Below are 12,601 nucleotides of genomic sequence, written 5' to 3'. Positions count from 1 at the left end.
AGAGCTGTGCTGTGTCAGAAAAGTAAAATTCTCAGTACAAACAAAAATGTTCAGTAATGTCTAGAATATCCATTTTTGCTTTTTTGTGTGTTATAGTAATTCACTTCATTGTGTACATGTTCATATTATTTTGAAAATTGTTTAAATCCAACAGGAGTTATTAGTATCTTTAAAAGAACTCTGTGTCAGTCCTCTAAAAATAGATCTCTTGTCATGATGGCGAAATGACATTGGTCTGACGAGGCCTGTTTTCAAAATCTTGCAGCTATATATACAATGCTTCACAAAATAGCATCTCTTAAATTTTAGAAGCGTTTAAGGAGCTCAGAGTAGTTTTGCATAAAAGAATTTTGTGATTACAGTAATGGCAAACAAGACAAGTAGTCTCATTTTATATTAGAGTTATAAATGCCTACAGATGTTGCCAATTAACATTTGGCCATAACATAGAATAAAAGTACCAAAACTTTGCCAGAAGAAAGCAGTACATGGTCCACTAATTTCTCTAAATTTGAGACCAATTTACTTGCTTTTAAATTTATGTATACTGTAGTGTGCTGTAGGTCTAAAGGGGTTCACTACATAATATGTAATGTTAACTTAAAAAAAACTCTGTACCATTTGACGAAGGACATCTTAAGGGTATTATATATGCAGAACTTATTTCTTAAATATGCCCAATTAAACAGTGGTAATAAAGTGAAACTTTATATATATATATATATATATATATATATATATATATATATATATATATATATATATATAATTACAGATTGTTCAGAGTTTAATGCTGAAAGTAAAAATTACAGTAACTCAAAGTCTAAACTTTTTGACAAGAGGGCCTTTTCACTTTCTGTCTCGCATATATGAAGCTCCTCGTCCACAAGTTTTCTTTGTATGTTTTCACTGTCATTTACACGGTACATTATTATTGTTATTAAACAGTTAAATTGTAATTTTGTTGTGTACTGTTCTATTCTCTGATTTGATGCTCTGGGGATAACTTAAATCCAAGTTCGACAGATGTGTGGGACATAATAGTGCGGTGTTGTGGTAGCTCGACTGATGCTCATATGAGGGGTGTTCAGTAAGCAATGCAATACATTTTTGTTTTTTCTCAGCCCATTTCAGTGAAAAGAAGTGGAATTTGTTGTAGGACATTCTGGAATATTCCTGCTTCAGCCCATATAGTTTCACGAAGTTCTAATTGGTGGCAGTGCTATATGTAGCTTTCAAAGTGGCGTCTGTAATGGAGATGCGTTCCAAGCGGAGAGCTGTCATCGAGTTTCATTTGATGAGAAACCAGAGCATCTCACGTGCAGATAAGCACTCGCACGATGTCTACGGAGCCCTGGCACTGACGCAAACCTGTCGGATCTTCCATGTGCTAGCCAGCTGCACACAGCTGTGACTCCTCCAGTATTGCAATTTGAGAGCACTCTCATTCGAGGTGATCGACGGGTCACAATCGAACACCTCACTGCACAACTGGACATCTTTGTTGGTAGTGCAGGCATATTCACCCACCAGTTGGGGCACTCAAAGTTGTGTGCTCACTAGGTTCCTTGCCACCTAGCAGAAGACCATAAATAGCAGTGAAGGACCGTCTGTGCAGAATTGCTTGTGTGTTGTGTGGATGATGGGTAGTTTACTGATGATACAGCAAGATGTTGGGTCTGGCATCAACCAGTAGAGTGGTAATGTGGGGGCATATAAACCCTCTCAGTAAGGTGGTGTAAGGATGTTGCATTGAACGGAGATTATGTTGGAAAATAGGGGCCGAAAGAGTGGGGAATAATATGGTGTACTGGAATCTTGAATAAAGCCAATCCGCTTTCAGGAAAAAAAAATTACTTATTGAAAGCCCCTCGTATTTATGTATGTAGTACGTGCAAGTGCATACACTGTCCCTTCTGATGTTTTAGATACTGATTTCCTTAAATAATTCAGTCACTGTTTGCAGTAATAGACCAGTCCCGCTAGTCAGTTCTGGTCTGCTGTATCTTGTTCACCTGGAAGTTGTGTGTGGAGCTGTTCTCCAACTGAGATCACCAAGTCAACAGATACTCAGACATCAGTTTTTTTCTTATATATTCATCATTAGCATTTCACATTAACATCTTACTGAGCACCAGGTTAATATCATAATCGCCAGAGTAGATAATGTTGTGTATGTGACAGATCATCACTCAAGATCCAAATCAACACCATTTCATGCCTCTGCACAGAGAAGAAGCCTGCTATACGTTGTCATCCATGGCACTGTTCTATGGACCAAGCTCATCTCTGACAGATTGCCAGCAGGGAGTAAGCGGTCCCACATCACAGCAGGTTTCGATGTTTTAACACTCGTACCACTCCCCACGTATACAGCTTCCGTGGCGTACTCTGTCTCTGCACACAATTTCTTCCATTTCCCACATAGTTGGCTGTCTAGTCTTTGTGCCTATCTTACACATTAAAAAATCTTCTGAAATATTTTGTTAGCTAAGTTAAACACTGAGTGTGATTTTCTATGTCCTATATAATGGCCTGTGACGCTACAATAGGTATTTGGAACAAATGTATAAATTAATCATTTGAATTTATAGGACATCATTTTTATAACAGTATGTCACTCATACACACCCTTAGTTCTTGATGTGTACTGTAAACCACCTTGCCTCCGACTGGTAAAAATCTTACCTCAAATATGGGTGCAAACAAGATGGCGAAATAAAGCTATGACTTCACAGAGGAAAATAAATATTTTATTCCCCTCTTTCTCTTTTCTCATTCACTATATCTAATAATGTCAAACGTCCATATTTTGTGCACCTAAAAGGGTGCGGGAATGTGTCTAAATCCACATTTTTGTGCCATTTCTTGCAAGAGAGTGTGACAAAACTGTTTTCCTTGTATCAGCAAACCCAAATACACCCTAACTTTATCATTCTCAACAGAAGTTACAAGATTAAACTCACTGAGGTCACTGGCAAAACTCAGAATGACTCAGTGATATAACTGTACCTTTCTTGCCTCCTTTCTCTTTATCCCTGTTTGGCTCAGAGGTTTGCTTCATGAAGTGTATCATTGGAAAAATTGCAATACATTGAAGGAATAAGCAGAAAACTATGAATTTTCTACCAAGTGTTACTCATCAGATACACAATTAAAGTTTTAGATTTATACAAGCACATTGCTGGTGCAAATTCAATGTTTCTGATAGTTAGTAATAACTAAGGGCAGGAAAAAATCATTGGAATTTATAGCCAAATTAGGTTTTTTTTTTTCATTTAGAACTATTTTTTGCCAAGTTCTAAGTTATTTTTTGCCAAATTCAGTATCTTTGTCACCAGACTCGGTGTTACTTCTTACCAGATTTGGTGTTGTTCATTTTTCCAAATTTGGTGTTGTTTCAAATTTTGTGTTGTATTTGCTAATTTTGGTACCATTTTTGCCATCAGATCAAAGCTCATTACATGGGATGAACTGTCAGTTTAAGAGTATGTGTGAAACTCACCTTTGAGGAGATTAGAAGTTGAAATGCAGTTTTAACATTCAATAACTATCAGTTACTAATATTAGTAAACTGCCACCTTCACACTTATAAAATTTTTGTACAGCAGAATTAAAAATTTTGCAGTATCTCATAAAAACTGCCAATTTTGCATTATTTCACTAAAAACTGCTAATTTCATGTATCGTTTTCTCGAAATTTTCTGTCTCTAGTAATAACTGCAATAATAGCCTACATATTGTGTGAAAGTGTATCTAACATATATTTAGTATGTTGCTGGGTGGCTGCATGTCAAACTCATTTTATATAGTTCGCTGTTACTGACTGTTCATGATAGTCCCTTTGCCAAGTTGTTATACTGTGTAACTGTCCAATCAGTAACACATCAAGTTAATTTGTGAGGCTGGTAAAAAGTGAGATCTGCCATGCTGTGAAGAATACCCGGAGATTCAGGACTATATGTACTGGTGTTTGTCTTTTAATACTGAGGCTGTAGTATGCTGAAGGTATGAGTGTGCATATTTGATTATTAATGAATATTGGCAGCACCCTCCTACGTTTGTTGTTGGGATATGCTCAACAACTGCTGCCTCAGGGAAGCCACAGATCCCGAAGATTTAAACAATCTGTGTATTATCCTGTTAAGATAACATTCAACATTGGTTTTGACAATTATGAAACACTTTTCCCTCTTCATAGCAGATACTGACCTTTCCTTCTTGTATGTCACCGATGAATATATATGAACCAGTACTTAAAAAGCAAGTACTGTTGAGTTTTTGACATGTATTGGAACATGCTGACAGATAATACCCAAGAACATATGCAATGCATTTTGGATTCTATGACACGGCATTAAGGACTGCTTGGTAGTAATCTGATTGAACTGGTGTGAACAGTTACTTATTTTTTATCACTATTACATTGGACAACATAAGTCTGATAAATTTATGGTGATTCATTCATAATATTGAAATTTATATATACATAAATGCTATGTTATGAATATATAAATGCTAGAATGCTGTTGGAATTTTGTTCTTGCCAGTTCATAGGGGTTATGTTAAATGGTGCGTGTTTCTTATACAGTCTTCACAGAACAAAACCAGATTGCATTACTAACAAATTGTTTGTTAGGTGTATTAGTGCACGATTTTGTTTTGACCTTTGAACTTGGGTCCTTACACTGTGGCAAGTAACATGAAAAATCAGTCAATTCAGTGGCTTTAGATAAGTGCTTTATTCCAGACATGCTCCTACCTCCTATCCTCCATCAGAAAATGTACTCTATACATCACTTTCTTATCTGTCTGTCTATTCAGTTAAAATTTTGCAATTGATGTTAAACGAACTTCTTGATGAGTTAGAGACTTGAAATTTTAAAAATAGCTCAGAACTGGATGACAACACAGTAATAACTCACTTTCTTGTTGGTTGTTGGGTAGGGACAGGGGTAAAAAAAATTGCTAACACCAGACATTTTGTCTGGCCTGCATGACTGGGTAATGTTGGAATGTGTTTCAGGGATATACGTGCAGATAGGCATGGCCGAGCAGAGAGATGGGGCAAAGAGGGTATGGGTAGTGAGAGAGGGGAGGGTGGGATGAGATGGATGAAACAGCGGGAGGAGGAGATGAACAAAGATACGAGTGGTTGGTTGGCTAGGGGTAAGCGACTAAACAGCAAGGTCATCAGGCCCTCAGTCAAGTGTTTGTTCATACAGAGGATGTCCACTAGGAATATGTTCAGATGCGGAAAGTATGTAGGAGTGGTAAAAGCGAGGCTCTGAAGGAAATGCTGATGCCAGAGCTGAAGAAACTATTGGCAGAGAAGTAAAAGAATATGGATTGAATTCGTTTGTAGCTTAGAGCAGACAAGTGGTCTCTCTTAGGGCTCAGCTATGATGAGAGAAAACCCCACCAGCATCTGATCCCCACTAGTCTGATTAAGGGCGAAGACAGCTACAGAGTAAACAATTCCTTCTATTCAAGTGCTCCAGAAAATTAAAAGAGAAATGGTTAAAATTTAATGAAGGTAAGTTGAATGATTAATAATGAAACACAATGAGAGAAATAATTATGGCCGCTTATGAGTGTCCCCTTGAGATCTCCATGCAAAGAGGGCAGGCCCTCCCACAGCTGCCCCATATCTGATCCATCATTGGGAAAGCATTGAAGAGGAGGGCTGCACCCACAAATCAACAGAGTGCTACTGCTATAAGCAAAAAAAAAAAAAGGAAAAAAACAGGGTGTGGCAGAAAAGGAGGCCAACCATGTAAAACCAATTAACACAGATAAAAGGAGCAGTGACAGAGTCAGCAGGCAAAGGAGACAGGGTCCAAGGTTCCGGTTCCCGCTGACCAAGCATGTGGCAGGAGATGCCCCTAACCCCAGCCATCCCACCCCACCCTGAAAGCAGTTTAAAATGTTATATCTGAGAATAAAAACCACTGTCATGGAGAAAACAAAGAACCATTTCGGTTGTCCTGATGACCACTAGATGTTGTTGTTGTGGTCTTCAGTCCAGATACTGGTTTGATGCAGCTCTCCATTCTACTCCATCCTGTGCAAGCTTCTTCATCTCCCAGTACCTACTGCAACCTGCATCCTTCTGAATCTGTTTAGTGTATTCATCTCTTGGTCTCCCTCTATGATTTTTACCCTCCATGCTGCCCTCCAATACTAAATTGGTGATCCCTTGATGCCTCAGAATATGCCCTACCAACCGATCCCTTCTTCTAGTCAAGTTGTGCTACAAATTTCTCTTCTCTCCAATTCTATTCAATACCTCCTCATTAGTTATGTGATCTAACCATCTAATTTTCAACATTCTTCTGTAGCACCACATTTCGAAAACTTCTATCCTCTTCTTGTCCAAACTATTTATCGTCCATATTTCACTTCCATACATGGCTACACTCCATACAAATACTTTCAGAAACGACTTCCTGACATTTAAATCTATACTCAATGTTAAGAAGTTTCTCTTCTTCAAAAACGCTTTCCTTGCCATTGCCAGTCTACATTTTATATCCTCTCTACTTTGACCATCATCAGTTATTTTGCTCCCCAAATAGCAAAACTCCTTTACTACTTTAAGTGTCTCATTTCCTAATCTAATTTCCTCAGCATCGCCCGATTTAATTTGACTACATTCTACACTCCTGGAAATTGAAATAAGAACACCGTGAATTCATTGTCCCAGGAAGGGGAAACTTTATTGACACATTCCTGGGGTCAGATACATCACATGATCACACTGACAGAACCACAGGCACATAGACACAGGCAACAGAGCATGCACAATGTCGGCACTAGTACAGTGTATATCCACCTTTCGCAGCAATGCAGGCTGCTATTCTCCCATGGAGACGATCGTAGAGATGCTGGATGTAGTCCTGTGGAACGGCTTGCCATGCCATTTCCACCTGGCGCCTCAGTTGGACCAACGTTTGTGCTGGACGTGCAGACCGCGTGAGACGACGCTTCATCCAGTCCCAAACATGCTCAATGGGGGACAGATCCGGAGATCTTGCTGGCCAGGGTAGTTGACTTACACCTTCTAGAGCGAGTTGGGTGGCACAGGATACATGTGGACGTGCATTGTCCTGTTGGAACAGCAAGTTCCCTTGCCAGTCTAGGAATGGTAGAACGATGGGTTCGATGACTGTTTGGATGTACCGTGCACTATTCAGTGTCCCCTCGACGATCACCAGTGGTGTACGGCCAGTGTAGGAGATCGCTCCCCACACCATGATGCCGGGTGTTTGCCCTGTGTGCCTCGGTCGTATGCAGTCCTGATTGTGGCGCTCACCTGCACGGCGCCAAACACGCATACGACCATCATTGGCACCAAGGCAGAAGCGACTCTCATCGCTGAAGACGACACGTCTCCATTCGTCCCTCCATTCACGCCTGTCGCGACACCACTGGAGGCGGGCTGCACGATGTTGGGGCGTGAGCGGAAGACGGCCTAACGGTGTGCGGGACCGTAGCCCAGCTTCATGGAGACGGTTGCGAATGGTCCTCGCCGATACCCCAGGAGCAACAGTGTCCCTAATTTGCTGGGAAGTGGCGGTGCGGTCCCCTACGGCACTGCGTAGGATCCTACGGTCTTGGCGTGCATCCGTGCGTCGCTGCGGTCCGGTCCCAGGTCGACGGGCACGTGCACCTTCCGCCGACCACTGGCGACAACATCGATGTACTGTGGAGACCTCACGCCCCACGTGTTGAGCAATTCGGCGGTACGTCCACCCGGCCTCCCGCATGCCCACTATACGCCCTCGCTCAAAGTCCGTCAACTGCACATACGGTTCACGTCCACGCTGTCGCGGCATGCTACCAGTGTTAAAGACTGCGATGGAGCTCCGTATGCCACGGCAAACTGGCTGACACTGACGGTGGCGGTGCACAAATGCTGCGCAGCTAGCGCCATTCGACGGCCAACACCGCGGTTCCTGGTGTGTCCGCTGTGCCGTGCGTGTGATCATTGCTTGTACAGCCCTCTCGCAGTGTCCGGAGCAAGTATGGTGGGTCTGACACATCGGTGTCAATGTGTTCTTTTTTCCATTTCCAGGAGTGTATTATCCTCGTTATGCTTTTGTTGATGTTCATCTTATATCCTCCTTTGAAGACACTGTCCATTCCGTTCAACTGCTCTTCCAAGTCCTTTGCTGTCTCTGACAGAATTACAATGTCATCGGCGAACCTCAAAGTTTTTATTTCTTCTCCACGGATTTTAATTCCTACACGGACTTTTTCTTTTGTTTCCTTTACTGCTTGCTCAATATACAGATTGAATAACATCAGGGATAGGCTACAACCCTGTCTCACTCCCTTCCCAACCACTGCTTCCCTTTCATGCCCCTCGACTCTTATAACTGCCATCTGGTTTGTGTACAAATTGTAAATAGCCTTTCGCTCCCTGTATTTTACCCCTGCCACCTTCAGAATTTGAAAGAGAGTATTCCAGCCAACATTGTCAAAAGCTTTCTGTAAGTCTACAAATGCTAGAACGTAGGTTTGCCTTTCCTTAATCTATTTTCTAAGATAAGTCGTAGGGTCAGTATTGCCTCACATGTTCCAAGATTTCTATGGAATCCAAACTGATCTTCCCCGAGGTTGGCTTCTACCAGTTTTTCCATTCGTCTGTAAAGAATTTGTGTTAGTATTTTGCAGCTGTGGCTTATTAAACTGATAGTTTGGTAATTTTCACATCTGTCAACACCTGCTTTCTTTGGGATTAGAATTATTATATTCTTCTTGAAGTCTGAGGGTATTACGCCTGTCTCATACATCTTACTCACTAGATGATAGAGTTTTGTTAGGCCTGGCTCTCCCAAGGCTGTCAGTAGTTCTAATGGAATGTTGTCTACTTCCGGGTCCTTGTTTTGACTTAGGTCTTTCAGTGCTCTGTCAAACTCTTCACGCAGTATCGGATCTCCTATTTCTTCTTCATCTACATTCTCTTCCATTTCTATAATATTGTCCTCAAGTACATCGCTGTTGTATAGACCCTCTATATACTCCTTCCACCTTGCTGCTTTCCCTTCTTTGCTGAGAACTGGGTTTCCATCTGAGCTCTTGATATTCATGCAAGTGGTTCTCTTTTCTCCAAAGGTCTCTTTAATTTTCCTGTAGGCAGTATCTATCTTACCCCTAGTGATATGTGCCTCTACATCCGTACATTTGTCCTCTAGCCATCCCTGCTGAGCCATTTTGCACTTCCTGTCGATCTCATTTTTGAGATGTTTGTATTCCTTTTTGCCTGCTTCATTTACTGCGTTTTTATATTTTCTCCTTTCATCAATTAAATTCAATATCTCTTCTGTTACCCAAGGATTTCTATTAGCCCTCGTCGTTTTACCTACTTGATCCTCTGCTACCTTCACTATTTTGTCTCTCAAAGCTACCCATTCTTCTTCTACTGTATTTCTTTCCCCCATTCTTGTCAATCGTTCCCTAATGCTCTCCCTGAAGCTCTCTACAACCTCTGGTTCTTTCAGTTTATCCAAATTCCAAATTTCTCAAATTCCTACCTTTTTGCAGTTTCTTCAGTTTTAATCTGCAGTTCATAACCAATAGATTGTGGTCAGAGTCCACATCTGCCTCTGGAAATGTCTTACAATTTAAAACCTGGTTCCTGTATCTCTGTCTTACCATTATATAATCTATCTGAGACCTTCCAGTATCTCCAGGCTTCTTCCATGTATACAACCTTCTCTTATGATTCTTGAACCAAGTGTTAGCTATGATTAAGTTATGCTCTGTGCAAAATTCTACCAGGCGGCTTCCTCTTTCCTTCCTTACTCCCATTCCATATTCACCTACTACGTTTTCTTCTCTTCCTTTTCCTACTATCGAGTTCCAGTCACCGACCACTAGATATTAAATTCAAATAAAAAGCTGTCTTCATTTTTAAATGTGGTAGCATAAAATTCTGATAGAGTATAAATAATTTAAGACTAAAGGCAACAACTCGGTGAATACTAAGGGTGGTGAGTCATCAACAGTACATGAACATGACTGAAAACTTTATGAATTTTTTGACACGTCTTATTTCGAGCCAGAGTATATGTGCAAACTTGTAAGGGTGCATTGTGCCAGCTGAACAAAGTGTGCCAGGCACAAATTGTTCAGCAAACACAATGTACCCACAAAGGGGTGTGTGTGTGTGTGTGTGTGTGTGTGTGTGTGTGTGTGTGTGTGTGTTTTATTTGGGTGGAAGGGGGGGGAGGGGGAGGGGGAGTGGGAGTTTCCCATACCCTTTCTCAAAAAAAGGATATTTCAGAAAGCCAACAAAGTGTTCAGTCTCATTTATGTGCCTCTCAGTGGCTCAACACCTCTACTGGTTGGTGAGGTGTTGCCTTTACTCTTAAATCATATATCTTTAGATTTACTTCATCAATTATAATTGAGATTGTGATGCACAAGGTGATGTTCTTGTAAGCAAAAATGTAAAGCATTTTCCATGATTTGGCCGTTGCCGGTCATAATTGTATTTTCAATTGATTTCAAATGATACATGTTTCCCCTATGCAGAAAGAAGAGAAAATCAGAATGCTGAAGCTACGCCTCCAAGAACGAGAAGCAGCTAAAGCAGCAGCTGGAGTCAGTTTGGCACAACAGAGCTCTTCTCACCACCAGCAGCAGCAAAGTCAGCCAGAACATCGTGCACAGCAGCAGCCCCAACAGCAGGTGGATGACGCCCCTCCTACAGGTCTGAAAGCCAGTAGAGATACTCTGATTATCACAGATATTCGTACTAGCGAGCGCGCATCTGTCTCTTCTTTTGGCAAAGGCATTTCGTATACTCGGAGTACAATAGTCAACCCATCTGATTATGAGCTTTCTGACTCGTACTTATAAAATTATTTTTACCCCATGAAGTGAATTGTTCCTGTTTGTAGAATGTGATTTTATAGTTATTTACCCATGTGAATGTCAGTCAGTTATTTATTTTTCTCCTGTTTATAATTTAATGGGTGGCTTTTAATTGTAAAATTTTCTCCCCTGTGTTCATAAATTATTTGTTATTGGAAATTATTACTGCAAAAGTCATTTCTAATGGTGTAATTGCACAATGTGTAGTGTATTATAGCTTCTCTAAGCACTCCAGTAGGTAGTAGTAATTTGTTTAACCAAGGGTTGCACAGATTTCTCTGTATATGTCTAAACATAACTGTACCAAGATAACATTTCACTGATTGTGCTTCATGATAACTGTTGCATACACTGCAGTTTACTTGCAGTATAGATAAAATTTTACACGTGCGGGTTGCTCTGATGTTATCTGGGTGATAGTTGCTGCATGCATTATGACCTAATTCTGTCATTGGTATTATGTTAGAGTGTTGAGTGTGCATTTACTGTCTTATAATAGCTCCATAAAATGCAGCATTAATGGGTTTATTTGTAGTGTGTCATTGCAGTAATAGGTTATATTGAGATCGATTTTTGCTGGTAAGGTACTTTTTGCCTTAGTTCAATTAATTTGCTTCACAGGTAGCTATCTGCTTCAGTTTGATGGAAAGACGAGGTAGATAACTACCATGTTAGGCAAAAGAGATGTGCTTATTAACCTATTACTGAAACATGCTTATGAACCTATTACTGAAACAATTGGTGAAATTGGGATGCAGATAAACTAGCAGAGAGAACAGATGGCAATATCTAGTGCTGGAACTTTTTATGTGGTCATTTTACTTATAGAAAGGGGCTGATGAGTATTGATGTGTAAGTGATAGATCACTACTCTCCGAGCAATGGGCAAGCTCATAGATAGGATGAAAAATTGCTTACTTTTCGAAGTCCTCCTCCTACGCCCCCCCCCCCCCCCGCCCCCCCACACACACACATACACACACACAGTCAGCTGGCAATGTTAGAAGACAAAAGTGAGTGAGTCTCTCTCTCTCTCTCTCTCTCTCTCTCTCTCTCTCTCTCTCTCTCTCTCTCTCTGTGTGTGTGTGTGTGTGTGTGTGTGTGTGTGTGTGTGTCGAGAGAGAGAGAGAGAGAGCATGAGCATGATTTGGAGGCGTTTATTGTCCAACTGCTGAAGAATTTCTCTTCTTTATGTGCCTGATTGTTGCTCAACACTCTTTTTGTTTGGTGAGTAGTGATTTATTTTCATAAGTAAAGCAGTCATCAATCTGATGATTGTTTTGAACTCCACAATGCTTCACTAGGCATGGTCCTGTTGGAGGAGGGATGCCATTGCCTTCCTTTGATCTTTAAACTGACTCACCCAGCCAGTTATAGGGGGACCAACAGTTTAACATGGATTTCAAACCACATCGTCAAACATTTCTAGATGTGGAAGTGGTGATAAATGAAGGATAAAAATCCTAGCATTGACCAGGGATCAAACGTAAAGATACTAAGCCACACGTGAAGCGACAGATAAGTGCATAAATCTATTCACACTCTTCATTGACCAGATTTGCAGTAGATGGTGAAATGACTGTGATTTATTAATCTTAAAAACTGTTGCTATCACCATAAACAATGCAATAGGCTCATTTACAACTCTTTAAGTTTCTTGGGATGTAGTGGTGTGAAACTGCTGATATTTTCCTTTACAGAAACATTTTTGATTGTT

At 40.6% G+C, this 12,601-nt stretch overlaps 1 protein-coding gene across 2 annotated transcripts in view; it reads left to right on the top strand.

Annotated features, from left to right (window-relative positions):
- The window catches only part of LOC126470311 (gamma-aminobutyric acid type B receptor subunit 1), a 118,332-nt gene that overhangs the window by 97,781 nt on the left and 7,950 nt on the right, over positions 1-12,601 (top strand). Inside the window, exon 16 of one of the 2 annotated variants that reach the window (XM_050098083.1) lies at positions 10,543-10,720. In XM_050098083.1, coding sequence (XP_049954040.1) covers positions 10,543-10,720 — 178 coding nt within the window. Of the gene's footprint in view, positions 1-10,542; positions 10,870-12,601 lie in introns of those variants that run through there. The other variant, XM_050098082.1, reaches the window with a different exon arrangement.

Source organism: Schistocerca serialis, chromosome 3, assembly GCF_023864345.2.
Source record: "Schistocerca serialis cubense isolate TAMUIC-IGC-003099 chromosome 3, iqSchSeri2.2, whole genome shotgun sequence".
Lineage (NCBI taxonomy): Eukaryota > Metazoa > Arthropoda > Insecta > Orthoptera > Acrididae > Schistocerca > Schistocerca serialis.
Note: the sequence above shows the minus strand (reverse complement) of the source record. Positions and strands in the feature narration are given on the sequence as shown.